The following is a 23,149-nucleotide window of genomic DNA, read 5'->3' as shown; positions in this document are numbered from 1 at the left end:
TTTCCTCCGTAGGGTGGCCGGGCTCAGCCTTAGAGATAGGGTGAGGAGCTCGGACATTCGGGAGGGACTCGGAGTAGAACCGCTGCTCCTCCGGATCGAAAGGAGCCAGTTGAGGTGGTTTGGGCATCTGGTCAGGATGCCTCCTGGACGCCTCCCCGGGGAGGTGTTTCGGGCATGTCCTGCCGGCAGAAGGCCCCCGGGTCGACCCAGGACACGTTGGAGAGGTTACATCTCCAATCTGGTCCGGGAACGCCTTGGGGTCCTGCCGGAGGAGCTGGTGGAAGAGGCCGGGGAGAGGACGGCCTGGAGCTCCCTAGTTGGGATGCTGCCCCCGCGACCCGGACCCGGATAAGCGGAGGAAGACGACGACGACGACGTTTAAAATTTATGCTGGAGAAAATGCGGGCTAGTGGGAGACTTTTCACATATACTTTTGTTCTGCCCTAAATACATACCATTCTGGGAAGGTGTTAGGGAGAAATTGAAAGAACCTTGAAGGTGAAATTACAATTTAAGTTAAAATGGTTTGTACTGGGAATGCTATACCAAAATTCTTACACACATAATGGAGACATACATAATCAGAATTCTGCTTATGACTGCCAAGAAGTAAATTAAGGTTTTATGGCTGGACACAGAACCCCCAAGGGTGGCACAGTGGAGAGACAGAGTTAGACAGGTCTACAAAATGGAACAAATTAATGCAAGACTATGACTGGGACTAGTGAAATTAGAAAAAATGTGGGAACCAATAAAACAAATGTTAGAAAGATAGTACTCTCATGTGAAAATTATTATTATAAATTTTTTAATGTATTTTTGTCTTTTGGGTGAGTTATTTAGCTAGATCAAAGTAAAATGTAGAATGTATTAGAGAGCAGATAAGATGAATACAGAGAAAGCTTGTCAGAACTATATGTACTGATTGGTGATTTGGTTAAGTTGGATAGATCTTATGGCCACAAGGAAATTCGAACTTTGTTCAGGGAAACACTGCCCTGGAGAGGGGAAGAAGAAACTCAAATGCATCTCCATGTAAATGTTGTCGTTCTAATTCAAAAATAAAAAGTTCCATATATATATATATATATATATATATATATATATATATATATATATATATATAGATATAGATATAGATATAGATATAGATATATAATATATTATAATATATTTTATATATATATATATATATATATATATATATATATATATATATATATATATATATATATATATATAACAACACTAAGAGAACTTTAATCAATCATAAATAACGTTGTTGCCATGTTCCGAGAATGTGGTTCTAAAAATGTTCTCTAACAACGTTATGAGAACTTTCATCAATCATGATTAACGTTGTACAGACATTATAAGAAAGTGGTTCTAAGAATGTTTTCTAACAACACTAAGATAACTTTAATCAATTATAAATAACGTTGTTACCATGTTCCGAGAATGTGGTTCTAAAAATGTTCTCTAACAACGTTATGAGAACTTTCATCAATCATGAATAACGTTGTACAGACATTATAAGATTGTGGTTCTAAGAATGTTTTCTAACAACACTAAGAGAACTTTCATCAATCATAAATAACGTTGTGACCATGTTCCGAGATTCTGGTTCTAAAAATGTTTTCTATCAACGTTATGAGAACTTTCATCAATCATGAATAACGTTGTACAGACATTATAAGAACATGGTTCTAAGAATGTTTTCTAACAACACTAAGATAACTTTAATCAATCATAAACAACGTTGTTACCATGTTCCGATAATCTGGTTCTAAAAATGTTCTATAACAACGTTATGAGAACTTTCATCAATCATGAATAACATTGTACAGACATTATAAGAACGTGGTTCTAAGAATGTTTTCTAACAACACTAAGAGAACTTTAATTAATCATAAATAACGTTGTTACCATGTTCCGAGAATGTGGTTCTTAAAATGTTTTTTAACAACGTAATGAGAACTTTCATCAATCATGAATAATGTTGTACAGACATTATAAGAACGTGGTTCTAAGAATGTTTTCTAACAACACTAAGAGAACTTTAATCAATCATAAATAACGTTGTTACCATGTTCCGAGGATCTGGTTCTAAAAATGTTCTCTATCAACGTTATGAGAATTTTCATCAATCATAAATAACGTTGTTACCATGTTCCGAGAATATGGTTCTTAAAATGTTCTCTAACAACGTAATGAGAACTTTCATCAATCATGAATAAAGTTGTAAAGACATTATAAGAACATGGTTCTAAGAATGTTTTCGAACAACACTAAGAGAAATTTAATCAATCATAAATAACGTTGTTACCATGTTCCGAGAATGTGTTTCTAAAAATGTTCTCTATCAATATTATTAGAACTTTCGTCAATCATGAATAACGTTGTAAAGACATTATAAGAACGTGGTTCAAAAAATGTTTTCTAACAACACTAAGAGAAGTTTAATCAATCATAAATAACGTTGTTACCATGTTCCGAGAATCTGGTTCTAAAAATGTTCTCTAACAACGTAATGAGAACTTTCATCATTCAATAATAACGTTGTACAGACATTATAAGAATTTGGTTCTAAGAATGTTTTCTAACAACACTAAGAGAACTTTAATCAATCATAAATAACGTTCTTACCATGTTCCGAGAATCTGGTTCTAAAAATGTTCTCTAACAACGTTATGAGAACTTTCATCAATCATGAATAACGTTGTACAGACATTATAAGAACGTGGTTCTAAGAATGTTTTCTAACAACACTAAGAGAACTTTAATCAATCATAAATAACGTTTTTACCATGTTCCGAGAATCTGGTTCTAAAAATGTTCTCTATCAACATTATTAGAACTTTCGTCAATCATGAATAACGTTGTAAAGACATTATAAGAACGTGGTTCTAAAAATGTTTTCTAACAACACTAAGAGAACTTTCCTCAGTCATAAATAACGTTGTTACCATGTTCCGAGAATCTGGTTCTAAAAATGTTCTCTAACAACGTAATGAGAACTTTCATCAATCAATAATTAGGTTGTACAGACATTATAAGTATGTGGTTCTAAGAATGTTTTCTAACAACACTAAGAGAACTTTAATCAATCATAAATAACGTTGTTACCATGTTCCGAGAATCTGGTTCTAAATATGTTCTCTAACAACGTTATGAGAACTTTCATCAATCATGAATAACGTTGTAAAGACATTATAAGAACGTGGTTCTAAGAATGTTTTCTAGCAACACTAAGAGAACTTTAATTAATCATAAATAACGTTGTTACCATGTTCTGAGAATGTGGTTCTAAAAATGTTCTCTATCAACATTATTAGAACTTTCATCAATCATGAATAACGTTGTAAAGACATTATAAGAACGTGGTTCTAAAAATGTTTTCTAACAACACTAAGAGAACTTTCATCAGTCATAAATAACGTTGTTACCAGGTTTCAAGAGTCTGGTTCTACAAATGTTCTCTAACAACGTTATGACAACTTTCATCAATCATGAATAACGTTGTACAGACATTATAAGAATGTGGTTCTAAGAATGTTTTCTAACAACACTAAGAGAACTTTAATCAATCATAAATAACGTTGTTACCATGTTCCGAGAATCTGGTTCTAAATATGTTCTCTAACAACGTTATGAGAACTTTCATCAATCATGAAAAACGTTATAAAGACATTATAAGAACGTGGTTCTAAGAATGTTTTCTAGCAACACTAAGAGAACTTTCATCAGTCATAAATAGCGTTGTTCCCATGTTCCGAGAAAGTGGTTCTTAAAATGTTCTCTAACAACGTTATGAGAACTTTCATCAATCATAAATAACGTTGTACAGACATTATAAGAACGTGGTTCTAAGAATGTTTTCTAGCAACACTAAGAGAACTTTCATCAGTCATAAATAACGTTGTTCCCATGTTCCGAGAAAGTGGTTCTTAAAATGTTCTCTAACAACGTTATGAGAACTTTCATCAATCATGAATAACGTTGTACAGACATTATAAGAACATGGTTCTAAGAATGTTTTCTAACAACACTAAGATAACTTTAATCAATCATAAACAACGTTGTTACCATGTTCCGATAATCTGGTTCTAAAAATGTTCTATAACAACGTAATGAGAACTTTCATCAATCAATAATTAGGTTGTACAGACATTATAAGTATGTGGTTCTAAGAATGTTTTCTAACAACACTAAGAGAACTTTAATCAATCATAAATAACGTTGTTACCATGTTCCGAGAATCTGGTTCTAAATATGTTCTCTAACAACGTTATGAGAACTTTCATCAATCATGAAAAACGTTATAAAGACATTATAAGAACGTGGTTCTAAGAATGTTTTCTAGCAACACTAAGAGAACTTTCATCAGTCATAAATAGCGTTGTTCCCATGTTCCGAGAAAGTGGTTCTTAAAATGTTCTCTAACAACGTTATGAGAACTTTCATCAATCATGAATAACGTTGTACAGGAATTATAAGAACGTGGTTCTAAGAATGTTTTCTAGCAACACTAAGAGAACTTTCATCAGTCATAAATAACGTTGTTCCCATGTTCCGAGAAAGTGGTTCTTAAAATGTTCTCTAACAACGTTATGAGAACTTTCATCAATCATGAATAACGTTGTACAGACATTATAAGAACGTGGTTCTAAGAATGTTTTCTAACAACACTAAGAGAACTTTAATCTATCATAAATAACGTTGTTACCATGTTCCGAGAATGTGGTTCTAAAAATGTTCTCTATCAACATTATTAGAACTTTTGTCAATCATGAATAACGTTGTAAATACATTATAAGAACGTGGTTCTAAGAATGTTTTCTAACAACACTAAGAGAACTTTCATCAATCATAAATAACGTTGTTACCATGTTCCGAGAATCTGGTTCTTAAAATGTTCTCTAACAACGTTATGAGAACTTTCATCAATCATGAATGATGTTGTACAGACATTATAAGAACGTGGTTCTAAGAATGTTTTCTAACAACACTAAGAGAACTTTAATCAATCATAAATAACGTTGTTACCATGTTCCGAGGATCTGGTTCTAAAAATGTTCTCTAACAACGTTATGAGAACTTTCGTCAATCATGAATAACGTTGTACAGACATTATAAGAACGTGGTTCTAAGAATGTTTTCTAACAACACTAAGAGAACTTTAATCAATCATAAATAACGTTGTTACCATGTTCCGAGAATGTGGTTCTAAAAATGTTCTCTATCAACATTATTAGAACTTTCGTCAATCATGAATAACGTTGTAAAGACATTATAAGAACGTGGTTCTAAGAATGTTTTCTAACAACACTAAGAGAACTTTAATCAGTCATAAATAACGTTGTTACCATGTTCCGAAAATGTGGTTCTAAAAATGTTCTCTATCAACATTATGAGAACTTTCATCAATCATGAATAACGTTGTACAGACATTATAAGAACGTGGTTCTAAGAATGTTTTCTAACAACACTAAGAGAACTTTAATCAATCATAAATAACGTTGTTACCATGTTCCGAGAATGTGGTTCTAAAATTGTTCTCTATCAACATTATTAGAACTTTCGTCAATCATGAATAACGTTGTAAATACATTATAAGAACGTGGTTCTAAGAATGTTTTCTAACAACACTAAGAGAACTTTTAGCAATCATAAATAACGTTGTTACCATGTTCCGAGAATCTTGTTCTAAAAATGTTCTCTAAAAACTTTATGAGAACTTTCATCAATCATGAATAACGTTGTACAGACATTATAAGAATGTGGTTCTAAGAATGTTTTCTAACAACACTAAGAGAACTTTAATCAATCATAAATAACGTTGTTACCATGTTCCGAGAATGTGGTTCTAAAAATGTTCTCTATCAACATTATTAGAACTTTCGTCAATCATGAATAACGTTGAAAATACATTATAAGAACGTGGTTCTAAGAATGTTTTCTAACAACACTAAGAGAACTTTCATCAATCATAAATAACGTTGTTACCATGTTCCGAGAATCTTGTTCTAAAAATGTTCTCTAACAACGTTATGAGAACTTTCATCAATCATGAATAACGTTGTACAGACATTATAAGAACGTGGTTCTAAGAATGTTTTCTAACAACACTAAGAGAACTTTAATCAATCATAAATAACGTTTTTACCATGTTCCGAGAATGTGGTTCTAAAAATGTTCTCTATCAACATTATGAGAACTTTCATCAATCATGAATAACGTTGTACAGACATTATAAGAACGTGGTTCTAAGAATGTTTTCTAACAACACTAAGAGAACTTTAATCAATCATAAATAACGTTGTTACCATGTTCCGAGAATGTGGTTCTAAAATTGTTCTCTATCAACATTATTAGAACTTTCGTCAATGATGAATAATGTTGTAAATACATTATAAGAACGTGGTTCTAAGAATGTTTTCTAACAACACTAAGAGAACTTTCATCAATCATAAATAACGTTGTTACCATGTTCCGAGAATCTTGTTCTAAAAATGTTCTCTAACAACGTTATGAGAACTTTCATCAATCATGAATAACGTTGTACAGACATTATAAGAACGTGGTTCTAAGAATGTTTTCTAACAACACTAAGAGAACTTTAATCAATCATAAATAACGTTGTTACCATGTTCCGAGAATGTGGTTCTAAAAATGTTCTCTATCAACATTATTAGAACTTTCGTCAATCATGAATAACGTTGTAAATACATTATAAGAACGTGGTTCTAAGAATGTTTTCTAACAAAACTAAGAGAACTTTCATCAATCATAAATAACGTTGTTACCATGTTCCGAGAATCTTGTTCTAAAAATGTTCTCTAACAAAGTTATGAGAACTTTCATCAATCATGAATAACATTGTACAGACATTATAAGAACGTGGTTCTAAGAATGTTTTCTAACAACACTAAGAGAACTTTAATCAATCATAAATAACGTTTTTACCATGTTCCGAGAACCTGGTTCTAAAAATGTTCTCTATCAACATTATTAGAACTTTCGTCAATCATGAATAACGTTGTAAAGACATTATAAGAACGTGGTTCTAAGAATGTTTTCTAACAACACTAAGAGAACTTTAAGCAGTCATAAATAACGTTGTTACCATGTTCCGAGAATGTGGTTCTAAAAATGTTCTCTATCAACATTATGAGAACTTTCATCAATCATGAATAACGTTGTAAATACATTATAAGAACGTGGTTCTAAGAATGTTTTCCAGCAACATTGTGAGAACTTTCATCTATCACAGATAATGTTGTGAAAACGTTCCGAGTATAAGGTTCTATGAATGTTTTCAAACAACATAATGAGAACTTTCATCAGTCATGAATAACATTGTTACGACGTTCCAATAACGTGGTTCAAAGAATGTTGTCTTACAAACATTGTTAGAACTTTCATCAACCATAAATAACGTTGTAAAGACGTTACAAGAACATGGTTCTAGGAATGTTTTCTTTCAGCATTTTGAGAACTTTGATCAATCACAAAAACATTATATACACGTTCAAAGAACGTTGTTATAAAAACGTTTCCTATCACCGTTATGAGAACTTTCATCATGCAGAAATAATGTTGTTACAACGTTCTTATAACAATCTTCTAAGAACATTTTCTGTCAACGTTACAGCAACATTAATAACGTTCAAAGAACATTTTGAAAACATTACTTTAACAACGTTATGTACTAACATAAAAAAAACTTTTAAAGAATGTTAGCGAAAGTTATGGGAACGTTCCCTGTTAGCTGGGTAGGCTCACCTCTGTCGCGGCTCTGAGGAAACGGAGTTACAGCTGTGGACCGACAGCAGCGTGGGGGATTTCCGTGGTCCCAGCGGTGACGGCAGCAGGCTGGTATTGGACAGGGACGGGGAGAGTAGGTTACTGCTACCCGGAGAAGGGAACGAGCCTCGGCGACAGCCCAACAGCACCTCTGCGCTGTCAGCATCGTTGAACCCTGTGTCGGAAGGGAGGACCAAAATCGGCGGAACGGTGAGTCCAGTCCTCGGGGAAGGGAAGACATCTCCACAGCCTACCGACGCAGAGAATGGTGTCCCGTAGCCACACATGTGTCCGGGGACCGGAATGGATTCGGACGCTTCAGCCGCTGCAGCGCCGGAGCTGGCTGCATCAAAGTCGGGCTCTTTGTTGTTGTGGCTTCCTCCTTTCTCTGTTGGGTTGCTGTGCACTGGCTGGCCGTCAAGAGAGATGTTGTTCAGGAACAAAAGAGCGGCTTGTCTCCGGCGGGAGTTTTCCCGGGTCCTCCGGTTGTATTCTCTGTTACTGAGCGTCTTTTTGCCGCTAACGGAGGCTGCTACCACAGCGCTCTGCTGTCCGCAGGCAGCAGCCGCCATGGTGTCTGTCCCACTGAGGAAGTCGAGCGCGGGGATCAGCTCGAGACTTGTCAAATCCCTTTTACCCGGCGCGAGACTGTTTTACGCCCCTCTGCATTCTGATTGGTCCAAACGGGACTACGTAATGACGCGTGGTGCCAGAGCACGCTGTAAACAACACAGACTGTCAACAGGGTGGCGTCATGTTTGCTGATATGTCACTTCTGTGATTGCTGGAGCCGAAATCGAAAAGCAGATTTGATTATTTGCACATTGTGTCCCACGTGATCCAGTCAGATTTAACGCCCTTTTAAAGTGTCGTGAATTTCCAGTTGCAGTTCCATTGAGACAATAGTTTCTTTCTTCTTTATTTGCCAGTTTTTTTTTCTGTACATACTTGAAGAGAAACGTAAAAGAAACCTAAGAACTTGCTGTGTTCTCACCTCTGGAGCTGCTGCACTGCAGTGGCTTTCATGAAGCAGAATACTGCAGCTCAAGTGGATTCTGATCCCTGCAGTGACACCAGCCACGAGCCTGGCTTGATACTAGCCTGTTCATAATCTGCCGAACACTGCATACTGTAATCCCTGTAGGCTCTGAGTAGATGGGCTTGTATCTGTTGATCACCTGCACTAAGTGAACTATCACTGACCTCCTGGCTAATCTGGAATAACTCGGGTAGAAAAGTTGTATAATGGAAGAGCAGTGCCACTGAGAAGAATCTTTATTTAGTCACATTAGGTTTTCTTTATTTTTGTCTGCATTATTCTACCAAATAATCTATTAAAGGCAGTCATCCATCTTGTTAACCTTTTTAAGAAGCTGGTAAAAAAGACCCGATCTAGACAATCTAGAGGCATCCTGTGTGGCCTTTGACCATTTATGGCATAGATTGTCGATGCAGAAAGACACTTTCAAATATATTCTTCAACGTTTTACTAATATCATGTGTAACACATAATACACATGAATTAAAATAATTTAAAACAGAAATGCAAATTGTTTAGTCTTTTTAATCCAGTTTTTTTTACTTGTATTTTAATTTTGGTGAAACGAAGCAAAAACTCACTTTTACTAAACAGCAGATTTAGGAGCTCTCTAATCCCTGCAAGCATGGCAGAAGAAAGAGTGGCTCAGATTATGTTCTTGTTGCCGATAATGGACTCACATTTATTTTACAGACCAAGACACTAGAAAACAACCGGCCCCATCAGATCCAAGGATGCTTTTCTTTTAAAATCAAACAAACATCTTCATTTACAAAGATTCTGTCACGATGCGGTGTCGGCGGTGGTGGACCCATGTGCGGTGGAGCTTGACCAGGAGGCAGAGATGCAGCTAAGGTAAAATAAAACGGATTTAATGAATCATGGCAGGTAAGATGAAACAGCAGGAGCAACATAACAGGGTGAAAACACAACAATGATCCGACAGGGGCAAGTGCAGAACCGGGGGTGTAAATACAACAGGATAATAGGAACACATGGGCATGATAACAAGGGGCAGATGAGTCCAATAAGCAACTAATTAGGGGTAGACGGGACCAAGAGTCAGAGAGGTCGGAGCAGAATCTGACAGTTTCTCTTCAACAACAAACCTCCAAACTTTGTTCTTTTTAATAAAATAGTTGGACAGAACTGCACTAAACTAAACCCTAGATTAATATAATCAAAACAAAAATCCTGACCCTTGTTCATGCTGGGTCCATCTTTATGGTTCTGATTAAGATGTCTGACCTAACAAAGACCCTTAGGTTAGGTCAGTTATATACAGCACCTTGTTAATTAATGAAGCAACATGAAAACATGCTGATGAAAGTCAGATTTCTGACTAACACATCCACAAAGAGGCGTCGGTTAGAATAATGAGTGAGGTGTTGTGACTCAGGTGAAGCCCGTGGGTGTTGACTCCCTCTGCTCTGATGTGCAGTGATGTCATGTTGCCACAGACGAGAGGCGGGGAGAAACGCTGACACCACGGAAAGGACAACAGGTCACTGCAGAACTGGGACTGGAATACACATATTTACCTGTTTGTTTATCTCATTATTCATTCATTAAGGCTCCATTTCTGCCTCTAGCTCATGAACAATGATGTATACAAAATAATTTTCCCTTTCCTGCCTCCTTGTGGGGACAGATATAAATTACACATCCATCAGGGAAACGCTGGTTGTAGCTGATCTCTTCAGAAAAGCTCCAAAACTAAGGGTGGACTTACTGTAATACATGTTAAACAAGTTAGTAGAAAAAATCTAATGTTTTCATTCTGATTGTTTACTTAATAAACTAAAGCCTGTTGTGCTCAGCTGAAAGCTGCATCTGTTGAATTCTGAAGCCAGAAAAATTAACATGATAAGTGTCTCTGCTGAATAAGAGGCTCCATAGTCCCAAATGTCTCAACGAGTGTTTTAGTTCTGCTTATTCGTCACTACACAAGCACAGTTCAGGTTATGTGTTGTAGTGATACAGCTGGAACGTTTAGAGGGGCTGTGGGGGTGAGGGGCGGGGCTACAAATAGTGTTTCACATCCTCAGGTCCACTGCGTTTCCTTCTTCTGCTTCATTTAAAGCATGCATGCTCATGCGTGTATGTGTGTGTGTGTTAATTTATCTTCATTATTACAGTGTAAATAAGAAGATGCACAAAGTGTCTGTTATTGGTTTAGAAATGTTATCCTGATCATCTGATCATTAGTTTTCCTGAAGCGCAGGCGGGACCGCCCACATGCAAACTAGACAGGGTCATTCAGGTGTTGATGACTTAACCAGAACTAAACGCTCGAACATTCAAAAGACTCATACGTCCGATGCAACGGTTAGTTAAGTAGCTTCTGTTTCAGTGATGTAGACGAACTTTTAATAAGGTTCTGATAGAGTGTTACATTTGTTCAGCCAGTCATTGTGCTCATGGATAAATCCCATCCCCTTACATCATTACTCCAGAGTCTGTATTGAGCTGAGAGAAACCTGATGAACATGCTGCAAACGCTCTGAATACAAAAGTGCTACAAAGCTGAATGTGTGAGACCCGTGAGTAGTGCCCACTGGTCTGAAGACGTCTAGGTAAATGTCCTTTTATTAGCATCCAGGCTGATTGTTTTGGTTTGCGGATTCTTTTAAGATTCACACACTGCTTCATCTTGATTTAAAATATATATCCCAGAAGGGCCAATTTAATGACTTTTACCCATCTGTCAGTTTTCAACAAGGGTTTGTGACCTCTGACCTGGCACCTCTCTATCTGGGTCCATCTGTGTCTGAGGAAATCCATCCTCACGTAGGGAAGCCTGTGCTGCTGTCTTCATCACAGGTAGTAGTCTTCCTCCTCAATGTCTCCATGTGTGTCCTGGAAGCCCAGTGCCTGGATGTCGTGGGTGATGTCGGAGATGCGTCGATTGAATTCCTGGGATCCTGTTGCTAGGGAACCGTTGTCGTATCTACTGGGATGGCAATAAATGTTTATGTGCGGAAATCATGACTTTCCTCTTGCATCATTTGTAGAAACAAACTCATAAATACATTGTTAGAGTTAACTAAACAGGCCAGTGGGAGAGAAATTCCTGTCATGCATACCCTCTCATGGCTGTGGCCAGTGTGTTACTCATGCTGCGTTTAATCCGCCCGAAGCTGTCGGTTAGAATCCCCCCCTCCCGAATCCCAATACTTTCGAGGAAAGTCTCAAATGTTCCGACATCCTTGTCTGGGATGAATGGCCTCATGCCTAAGACACAAAGGAAATCAGGATAATCAGTGGAGCCAACTAAAATTGCTGTCTGGATTTTCTTGAATGGAATTATGGGATTTATATCTGTGGCCCTAATAAATGCGTTTAATCAACAAGTTTAAAGCATGTTCACTCAGGCATTACGAGAAGATTTGGATGTACTGAATTATAAAATGAAAAGGAGACTAGGCAGTTTTGGCTTGCTTTTAGCACCCCCTGGTGTCTGTTTAGTAGAACTGAAAGCAAAACCTCAATCTAACAGCTGAAATGTCTCCTACAGGAGTGATTCATCGCTAAATTAAATAAACCAGCTGTGTTCATGATCTAAATCATGCAGGAAATGTCCAGGAAGTAGACTGGAGCACCAGGTGTGTCAGCTCCATTGTCCCACCTGTTGAGTCCCAACAGAGCGTTCCGCAAGTCTGAAGTTGCAAGTGCGGTATTCTGGCCACAGGGAGTGACAGGGGCTGGGTGGCCTTTCATTAACCCTGTAAAGGATCATTTTAGCCCATACTGGCTCAAAATATGATTTAAAAATATAAAAAAGTTGCAAAGTATCCCTTTAAATGATTTCACTGTAAAGGTCAGAAAAGAGGTTTTGTGGGAAATTCTTGAAATTGGAGCTTTTTAAAGATGGCAGGGATACTCACTGGTCTGGGCTGATCTTACAGCTGCTGTCAGTTTTGAACATTTCTTGCTGTTCAGAAAGCTATCTACTGTGGATTTGATGGGAACCTTCAGGCAGAAACAGTCCAGAATTGCTTAAACAACCTTTGACCTTTCTGAGAAGTTCCAGTTAGACATTAGGATAATAGAGTGTGTGAAGGAAAACATCACACACCTCCCTACTTTCTGCTTGTCTTTCTCTCCTTCATTGCCTCGGTAGATTTATGTTTTCTCTGGATCATGTGCAACATGTGACCTATTTATGTGCAGCTCCTGGATCAGGGTGATTTTCTGTGTCATGCACGGAGAGCTCCTAACTAGAATTCCTAGCTTTCTCTGATATGAAGTAGAAAACGTGGGTTGTAATATTTTAGTCAGTCGGCTCTCATTGGTGTCGGCTCCACATCTCACCCAACAGCAGGAATTTGCGGTCGTCTCCGTACAGTTGCAGTAACTCGAAGCAGAAGTAGTCGATGTTTGATCCCAGCCTGTACTCCCTCAGCAGCACCGCAAACTGCTGCAGCTCCACCGGACTCAGCTTGTTACGCAGCTGCACACAAATACACCCAGAGAGTAATAATCGGCATTCTTCTCTTTATCAGCTGATTGGTGTAGTATTTCTGTGGAAGTGGTTGGTACTATTCCACAACACCTAACAGGATTGCTCGATAAAGGGAGAACAAGTAAATGAAAGCATCTCTGCAGAAACATACAGCAATGTGCAAAAGTCTTGAGTCAGATCTCATTTTATTCTTCTTCTACCTTGCAGGTCCTGGTGGGCGGGGCTAACCAGCCTGGTGTTTTGTCTGCAAATTAACTGGCTCAGCCACCCAACTCATAAGGAGCTGACTCTTAAAGAATAATCACTAACATTCATCCTTTTTCATGCAACTAAGCAGACACAATAGTTGCATTGCTACTTCTGATAACATGCTATTATAAAAGAGGGTTGCAGTGGTGCAGTCTCTAGGAAGGCTCTCAGCTTCTCTAGATTTTTATCTAATGTTCTAAGCCTGGAATAAAAATGAGTAACATCCCTCAAATGGAAGTTCTCACATGACACACCTGCTGGACTAAATGATGGATGGTTTGAGATCCAGAGCCAAAGGTCCCATCAGCACCAGACTGTTCTGTTCATCGAGCTTAACATCAGCTGAGGATGCTTTCCTGGAGGCACTGTTTTTCTTAGTTGTGTTTGGAGCGCTGAGATTTGCGCTACCTTGTAGAGATGGGAATCACACATTCCTGCTTGCCAATAAGAGTTTTGACTCATAAACATCTCATGCGTCCGTGTGTCTATCCATCCGTCCTTTGTCGAGGTCAGGTTTCAGAGGCAGCAGCCTCAGCAGAGAGGCCCAGAATTCCCTCTCCCCAGCCACTTGGGCCAGCTCCTCCAAGGGAATCACAAGGTGTCCCCTGGCCAGCAGAGAGACATAGTCCCTCCAGCATGTCCTGGGTCTCCCTTTAGGTCTCCTCCCAGTTGGACGTGTCCAGAAAACCTCACTAGGAGGAGTCCAGGAAGCATCCTAACCAGATGCCCGAGCCACCTCAGTTGGCTCTTCTCGATGTGGAGGAGCAGCAGATCTACTTTGAGCTCCTCCCAGATGACCAAATTCTCGCCCTATCTCTAAGGTCTTGTTTTCTTGGTCACTTCTCAAAGCTCATGACCATAGTTGAGGGGTGGAATGTAGACTGACCGGGAAATCAAGAGCTTCATCTTCAGGAACCTTAGGTCGCTTCGTCTAAGGATCAGGTTCCTCTGAAAATAAGTTTTGATAAAAGGACGAACAACTAAGTCCTTCAGGGGAACTTCTGAGTTAAAAAAATGCTCATGAAATACGTATGTGGAGTAGCCAGGTAGGTAGGTTTTAACGTTGTAAATCTGCAACGCCTGCCTCCAGAGGGTTAAATCTACCGATGTCATTTAAAAATCCAGCTCAGTGCTGTGAGTCAGCTCATTGTTTAACAACTGTTGTCGTTTTTTCCTTCCAGATTTAGACCATTTCTACTATTGCTCCTTGCTGCTCAGCTGATTATACACAGTCAGATCCTTGATGTTCAGCATGCTTTTCTGAAGCAGACGTTTGATGTAGATAGTTTGAATTTGTGATGTAGATGTGAGCGCTGATAAGATGCAACTAACATACTAGTTCCACAGCGTTGGTCGTGATGTCCACACTTACTGTGATCATATACTCCTGCATCAGCTGCAGAGGGGGGTTGTTGTCTGCTCCATCACTGGTTGATGCCAGACTACGCTGGGAATCCTGCAGGGAGACAGATGAGCTCTCGCTGTATGTCTCACTGTAGTAAAGCTCAAAGGCTTCCTGGGAACCGTCACTTAGAGAGAAAGACAAAAACCTTCTGTCAGACACCAGCCGCTGTTAGATTCTCGTGAATCTGATCATTTACCACAGCAGCCAAAACCTGGCCAGCTAAACAAAAACAAACAAACCCTGTCAAAGGGAGTGATGCATAGGTATGACCAATAGCTATTTCAGCTTTGTGAGTTTCACATGTTTTAAAATGTCTCTAACCCAGACAGCAGACCTAAACATAGAATGTGTAGAGGAAAAAAATATATATGAGTTTGATCAGTTCCAAATAATTAGGAATGTTGTAAAGAAATTAGATGGATCAACAAATGGAAGCATATTTAATCATGACTTTTTTTTTTGTTTTATTTAAATGTTTAGGTTCAGAAAAAAGTAAACAAACAACAACAAATAAACATATAAATAAATAAATAAAGAGCCAACATCAAATTAAACCTGCAAAAAACAAAATGGAGATTTTCATGATTAAGTTGTCGATGAAACAAAGCCATGAAACACAACCTGGCCCCGTGTGAAACAGTGACTGGCCATTCAACTAGCTGGGAAATAAAATGCATGCGATGACTGGTAATCAGTTTCTCCCATCACTGTTATTTTACGTGAGCCACACATAAAAGGCCTGTTTAAAGGTGCGGTTCACTGAAAAACATTTTTAATGATTATTTTGGATTATAATGGTTTACTCTGAGTTTTTCGTGCAGGCCAAACTGTCACCTACTATGAGCTGCAGCAGCTGAACTCTGGATCAAAGTTGTAGGACCCGTCAGTCAGACAGCTATCACCTGCATTGTAGCATCAAAAATATAAGTTTAGTTCAGAAAGCTTCCTGGAGATAAAACCTCTACATTGCAGAACAAACAGAGTCAGTAGTAGAGTTGAGTTAGCCAATCAGAGGTGAGATGTCAGAATATCAGGAAATAATAAGGCTGCTGCTCACCTCTGCTCTGGCTAAAATTCTTCATGAAACCGGGGTGACAGAGCTTTTTTCCACTTAGATTAACTTAATTGAGGTATTAATTTATTCTAGAGACTGAAAATGCTTTTAAAAAATGAGTGAACTTGGTCTTTAAGCCCAGAAGGGGTTTGATGTGACAGTCAAGTGGTCATAGGTTGTTAGGGTCAGTTTGTCCGTATCAAACCACATGATCAGTGTCTACGGAAGTACAGTAGACCACAGAGGCAAACAGTACTTTGTGACACTCACTCCTTTGCAGCCAGGAGTGATCTGGCATGGTGTGATGAAATCCTGCCCTGTCGACACACTCAATCGTCTGATGCCCGTAAATGATCTGGAACATCTGGCAAATTAGAGAACAGTACTCCTCTGCAGCATCCTACACACACACACACACACACACACACACACACACACACACACACATACAAAAAGGGAGACAGATTGATGTCAGGTGGAATTAGATCACACATCAGTCTTTTCTCATCCACGGTGCTCCGATCTAACTGGATAATTAAATTGGTGTGATGTGTGAATGGCTGTCTCGCTTGTTGGTCTGGCCCAGTAATAAACTTGTGACCTATTTGAGACAGACCCCTCCTCCCCACAGATACCCCCCGCCGCACTTGGATGGGTCTCTGACTTTGACCCACCCGGTTCTCAACAGCCAGGATGACCAGGTTGCAGTAGGCATCAGGACAGGGTGTGGGCTCCAGTGGGTTGTAGTTCCTTCTCTCCCAGCTGCCATAACTTTTGCCTCGTTCCCAGCTTCCTGTGCAAGCTTGTCTCCGGTCCCAGCTCCCTCCACTACCTGCAGCACCTCCTCCTCTCCTCTCCCAGCTCCCCCCTCCTCCACCACCTCCTACTCCACCTCCATGCCGCCTTTCCCAGCTCCCTCCTCCACTCCCTCCAGGTCCCACTCCCCAGTTGACACTCATGGGCCGTGCTCTGCGGTTCTCCCAGCTTCCCCCTGTTCTACGAGTTTGTTGCTTTCTCTCCCAGCTCCCCCCCACTCTCTTTCTCTCTAAACTCCCTCCTCCTCCTCCTCTTTCTCTTTCTCCTCCTCTCTCAACGTTTTGGTTCTTGTCATGGTTGCTTCTGGACAGTGATGGTCTCCAGTCCACCCCACAGATGGTGTGTCTGCGCTCCATTGTGCCACCTGCAGGTCGCGGGTTAGCATTGCAGCTGGACGTTTGACAACGCCCGTTGTTGCCTGGTGGCTTCTTCCTGTCCAGGCTGTCATCTTCAGCCACCACAGAGTCCACGTTTAGACCTGCGGGATTCAGATAAGAAACCCAACCTGAAATAGAAACTCCAACCTAATGATGCTGTTGGGAGAGAAAAACGAAATAAAGGTTCATGCATTAATCAAGTTATCCTCACATCTGTCACAAACTTGTTACCAGAGTTATTTATTTATTTTATGCTTAAGAAAATACTTTTCATTTCCTGAGAACTTCAGCTCTTGGATATAAATCAGTGATGATGTCACGGTGACTTTAAAATTGTGGTGTGTGTCTGGGGAGAAGTATCAGAGAAAAAGTGTCTCATCCTATCAATTTGTGTCTTCAGGCATCTTTTGAAGAGCAGCAAATGTTCAATGGTCCCATCTCTGTTCTCCCTGACTTGCCCCGGGTGAGCCCCTACCTGTCTTGAGGACCAGCAGGTGTAATGCATCATCTCTCAGGTAGGAGGCGGCAGCAATCTCATGCGTGGGGATTCTCATCAGCAGCTTCTCATTGTTCCTCCATGTCAGCAGCAGACAGCGAGCAGACAGACTCAGAATACAGTCTTGATCTACACTCGTCTTCAGAGGGAGCACCTTTAGCTGCTAATGATGACCAGTGAGAGAGGGACTGGTCAGTACATCACACACACACACACACACACACACACACACACACACACACACACACACACACACACACACACACACACACACACACACACACACCATGTGTTTACCAGAGTCTAGTTACTAAATCAGTTAAAAGTTCTCATTCTGCAACATAGTCTAGTATTTTGTGCAGTAAGCGTGTTTATTGTAAAACTGTTTGTGTTTGCCTCTTTGATGATCGTGTACATGTGATAAAAATCCCAGTTTTTCAAAAAAGATCTATGGTTTTGATGTTTTGATTCAAATGTAATAATTTGTCATAGGTTACTAACGTCCTCCAGTTGCCTCACGTTTTTGAGCTGTGGGAGAAATCCCACACAGGTAACATTCAGAGACTCCTGGCTGTCAACAGCTTATATTATATTATGTTTTCCATTTTCATTTTATATTCCACCGCCCAGCCAAAACAAAGTCACCACCAAAGAAGGTCACACACTAGTACTTTGTTAGACCGCCTTTAGCTTTGATTACAGCACACATTCGCTGTGGCGTTGTTTCCATAAGTTCTGCAACTTCACCAAATGTATTTCCATCCAGTGTTGCATTGATGTGTCACCAAGATCTTGCATTGATGATGGTAGAGTCTGACTGCTGCACAAAGCCTTCTCCAGCACATCCCGAAGATCCTCTCTGGAGTTAAGGTCTGGACTCTGTGGCGGCCATTCCATGTGTGAAAATTATGTATCATGCTTCCTGAACCACTCTTTCACTATCTGAGCCAGATGAGTCCTGGCATTGTCATCTTGGAAAGTGCTCGTGTCACCAGAGAAGATGGAATAACCTGGTCATTCAGGATATCCAGGTTGTCAACTGACCTCATTCTTGGAGCACATCCTGTTGCTGAACCTAGACCTGACCACCTGCAGCAAGCCCAGATCATAGCACTGCCCCCACAGGCTTAGACAGTAGGCACAAGGCCTGATTGGTGCATTACTTCAACTGCCTCTCTTCTTACCCTGATGCACCGTCACTCTGTAACAGGGTCCATCTGGACTTATCAGAGCACATGACCTTCCTTCATTACTGCAGAGTCCAACTTTTATGCTCCCTAGCAAACTGAAGCAATTTTTTCTGGTTTGCCTCATTGATTAGAGGTTTTGGCACGGTTATACAGCTGTTCAGTCCCAATCCCTTGTGTTCCCTCCATGGAAATGCTCCTACTTTCATTATTAAACATAGCTGAGTTCTACTGTTATTTTTCTTCAATTGCTTTCACCAAACATTTAAGCGATCATGCGCCGATCACTATCACTCAGGATTTTTTTTCCAACCACATTTCTCCCCAAACACAATAACCCAGTTTTAGTCTTTTCTACAATCTCCTTAGTCCTTTTCTCTGCTTGATGCATGCTAATGATCTGACCCTTCTTAACCCTCCCACTGTCTTTATGGGTGACCCCTCGAGGAAAGTTGACCATTGAGCAGGATTGATGGCTTATCCCTTGAGGTCCACGTGACAGGGGTGAGGTGGTGCTCACTCCCCACCCCTGCTACGTGGACCCAAGAGATAAACCATCAACCCTGCTCAATGGTCCACTTTCCTTGCGGGGTCACACCCATTAGGACAGTGGGAGGGTTAAACAGACTAACATCTTTTCCATGACCACCAGCTGTGTCTTCCCACATGGTTGTTTAAGAAATGAGAAGCAACTCATTGCATTGATGGGGGTTAAATTACTTGTTACCAGCTGAAATTGCTCATGCAGTAATTATCCAATAGGAGGCTCCCACCTGCTTGCTCAGTTAAATCCAGGTGGCAACTTTTTGGGGGGCCAGGAAGTGTTTATTACACTGAATAATTATGAGTCGTATTGTGTAGACGTGGTAGTATCTGGTAAAGTAGCTTAATTTGTTTTAGGAGTAAATGTCATCTGATCCATATACATTTACATTTAAACCCATTAAAACGTTTGTTTGCCCAAAGTGCTACTGTCAGCCTTTATCAGCTGCTCCTGCCACAATGATAACTTAAGCTAAACCCAGCTAGAAATACATCAACTAAATAAAGAACATTCAATTTAAACCCAGAATACACTGTGAAGCTATCAGTTTAACCAGAATCAGACTGAATGGCAGTGTATGGTGATTATTTAATCTGCTTATATTTAACAACATAAAAATGGGCTGGGGAATCTCTTTAAACATAGTTTGGTCTTAAATTGTTCCCTCTCGAATCAAATGAAAGAGGATGGATGACACCATTACTGAATATTAGAATGGGTTGTTAGGGATGGGTACCAAATTCGGTACTTTTTAAGGTACCGACTGAATTCCATAGTACCGACTGAGCACCGATTCACGTCATTTGAAACGGTGCCTCGTTTCGGTACCCGTCCTTCATAATGAGAACTTGCCTAGACAGCTGAGCATGCGCAAGAGCGTTATGTAGTCGGTCGCTGCGAGCCAGTTGTAAACAGAGCAGCACGGTAGAAAGAACGCACGCTAAAGCTTGGGTCCACTTCACTAAATGTGATGGGTAACTGGGTGATGATGAAATCAGCGACAACGATCTAAGTGAGACATCCTCATCTTAATCTGCTCCGGTAAGTAAATAAAATGTTTACGATAACGTTAGCTCGATATGTTAGCTTCCGTTCTGCTAATGGTGCTTTCGCTTTCTCCTCGGAACTCCAAATTTCCGACTAGAAGAACATGAACGCGCTCTAAAGTTTGGCTTCACTTTACTAAATGCGACGGGTGATTGGGTGAAGATGAAACCAGCGACAACAATCTAAGTGTGAGGCATCATCGTTTTAATCTGCTCCAGCAGTTAAATAAACTGCTAAAGATAAAGTTAGCTTGATATGTTAGCTTCCATTGCCACCGTTGTTATCAGCTAATGGTGCGTTCGCTTTCTCCTTGGAAATTCTAACTTCCCAGTAGGAAAAATCAAATGAAAAAGGACGGCAAAAGGAATGAAGACACACAATAAATTTAGTTCACAGTAAAGATGTTTGCTTCAGTTTAATTATCAGCTTATAAAACTACAAGGACGATGTTAAAATGCAAACAGTTGTATGTTATTTATCGTGATGTTTATCAAATATGGTTATATATTGAGAAAAATATATATGTAATTATAAAAGAGAATTAAAATATTAAACACTCGAAAGTATCGAAAATTGGTACCGTTAAGTACCGGTATCGATTCCTAGGTACCGGGAATTAGTACCGAATCTATTCAAATGTCAAAGGTACCCATCCCTAGTAGTAGTTGATATGATTCATAAGGACTGATGCAAACCCTTGCTGTATCCAGTAGCTGTAGAAGTTCATCTCTGCTAGAAGGATTCAGTGAAACAGATACCCAGGTCAGCTGACCAAGAAGCTAGAAAGAGAGGTCATAGGTCATTTAGCCATGAAGTAATAGCATCAGAGTACTGTTTCAGGTGCTGCAATGGTACCGGTTCTTACCTTCACCTCCTTCTCCACATAGTCAAAGATGAGCCTCTCTGGGTGAATGAGGTAATCGGGGGGGTAAAGGGGGATGGTGTGCAGGGGCCGGCGGTAGACGGCGCCTCGATCTACAGACCTACGGCCAGATTTGGACCACACCAGACGCTTGATTGGTGAGACAAAACCCTGGGGCAATAATTACAGCAATGTTTCTCAATAAACAGAAGTCCAACTGGGGCCAAAATAAAGAGAGCATAGTTAACACCCAACAAGTCCTTCCAGGCTTTAGAGCCTCAAGGTTCTCACGAAGTGATTACTGGAGAAAATACGTTCAAGAGACGTTTACATCTCCTTTACACCTTAGGGGATGTAAATGATTTACCTACACACTTATATGGCGGTAAAGGCAACGTGTTACCGATGTTTTTTTTTGCTGGTTAGAATATAAAGTAGAGCTTTCTGCGTGTCATCTGCTCTCAAGGCGGTGCTCCACAGCTAGTGAACAAAACGAATGAAAGAGCAAGAGGGCCGGAGCGCTCGGGTGGAAAAGGTTTAGTAGGTGTGAGTTAAATAAACTAACGTTTGGACAGTGTATGTGTCTTCGTTTGTGCTTGTTATTTGTAGTCTGGCGTACTGGAGGGTATCCATGGAAGCTTTGGCTTTAACAGCAGGAGTAAATCGGTTTCCAGCTGGATGTTACAATTCAAGTTTCCTTGGACAAGATGAACATGATGCAGACAAAAAAAGCTACTTTACCTTTTTGGGTTTCTTTGGTTCGTAGTCCATCACCACTGATGGTCCTGCATTGAGTCAGATCATCCAGAATTCGGTCAGTTTCTGTTCCAAGTCGTGTTCAAAAGCTGTTCGTCTTCTATAGTTTAGCTCGCTTTTTGTCTACGTGTCCTCTTCTCGCTATTTGAGGCTTTTAGCTTTAGCACTTTATGTTTGTTCTCCTGCTACACTGATTGTTCTTTTGGGAAGACCCCACCACACACACACACACACACACACACACACACACACACACACACACACACACACACACACAGTGTGAGGAAAGGACAGGAAACAGGAAGCCCACTTCCGGTCCAAAAGGAAACTCCACCTGAGACTGATAACATCCATTTTCTCTGGTCTGATCACACACACACACACACACACACACACACACACACACACACACACACACACACACACACACACACACACACACACACACACACACACACACACACACACACACACACACACACACACACATTTTGATTGTTACTTGGTGGATGAACTCCATTTTCCAGCTTTGATCTTAACCAAACAATTGTGTTTTTGGTAGATTAATAGTGGTGTTTAAACAAGATGGCATCTTTATAAAACAGCTGTGCTCTTTTAAGAGTTAAAAAATATATATGTCACAAAATTACCTGCAACAGGATGTATGATAGTAATTTGCTTAAACATAAAATAATTTGTAGTTAAAGGCAGTCCATTTTTACCACAACAATCAACCTAGTCCCATCAAATTCTACATGTTGACTCTAGTTTAAAAAGAAGACACCCAAGAAGGTCCAGCACCACCAGGGCCATCTCTTACTGTAAAGTTGGTCCAGGTGTAGAGTCAGGCCTCCAGTCGCAAAGGTGACAGCATCTGCAGCTCATTGTTGGAAAAGAACGTTGGAGGATAGCCTGGAGTCACGAAGCGCAGCAAAGAAGCCACTTTTCTCCAGAAACCATCAGAGAAAAACTGGTGTTCTGCTAAATATCCAAGGATTGAACTGCTGAGGATTGGGGGAAGGTCATCTTCTCTGATGGATGGAAAA

At 39.9% G+C, this 23,149-nt stretch overlaps 2 protein-coding genes across 5 annotated transcripts in view; both read right to left on the bottom strand.

Moving 5' to 3' along the window:
• The window catches only part of cables2b (Cdk5 and Abl enzyme substrate 2b), a 58,669-nt gene extending 50,139 nt beyond the window's left edge, over positions 1–8,530 (bottom strand). Inside the window, exon 1 of the mRNA XM_070545019.1 lies at positions 7,786–8,530. Within this exon, the coding sequence (XP_070401120.1) occupies positions 7,786–8,378 (593 nt within the window). The 5' untranslated portion in view covers positions 8,379–8,530. The remainder of the gene's footprint in view (positions 1–7,785) is intronic.
• A 1,036-nt stretch (positions 8,531–9,566) lies between these two features.
• Positions 9,567–22,309, bottom strand: ccm2l (CCM2 like scaffold protein). 4 transcript variants are annotated; one of them, XR_008564300.2, is made up of 12 exons: positions 22,089–22,309; positions 21,351–21,518; positions 21,181–21,264; positions 17,687–17,870; positions 16,693–17,312; positions 16,289–16,418; positions 15,803–15,866; positions 14,932–15,088; positions 13,160–13,298; positions 11,932–12,079; positions 11,585–11,798; positions 9,567–9,695 (listed from the first exon to the last, which is right to left on the bottom strand). XR_008564300.2 is itself a non-coding variant. In XM_015968388.3 (11 exons), the coding sequence occupies exons 1-11, from the start codon at positions 22,116–22,118 to the stop codon at positions 11,663–11,665; spliced, it is 1,860 nt and encodes a 619-aa protein (XP_015823874.3). In that variant the 5' UTR covers positions 22,119–22,309; the 3' UTR covers positions 11,430–11,662. The 4 variants fall into 4 exon arrangements, 2 of the variants coding, with proteins under 2 accessions (XP_015823874.3, XP_054602083.2); XR_011516718.1 differs by lacking the exon at positions 9,567–9,695 and adding an exon at positions 10,241–10,367; XM_015968388.3 differs by lacking the exon at positions 9,567–9,695 and having other exon boundaries at positions 11,430–11,798.
• Positions 22,310–23,149: the final 840 nt, after the last annotated feature.

This window comes from Nothobranchius furzeri, chromosome 15 (genome assembly GCF_043380555.1).
Source record: "Nothobranchius furzeri strain GRZ-AD chromosome 15, NfurGRZ-RIMD1, whole genome shotgun sequence".
Taxonomy (NCBI): Eukaryota; Metazoa; Chordata; class Actinopteri; order Cyprinodontiformes; family Nothobranchiidae; genus Nothobranchius; species Nothobranchius furzeri.
The sequence above is the reverse complement of the archived record's forward strand: the minus strand, read 5'-3'. Positions and strand labels throughout refer to the sequence as shown.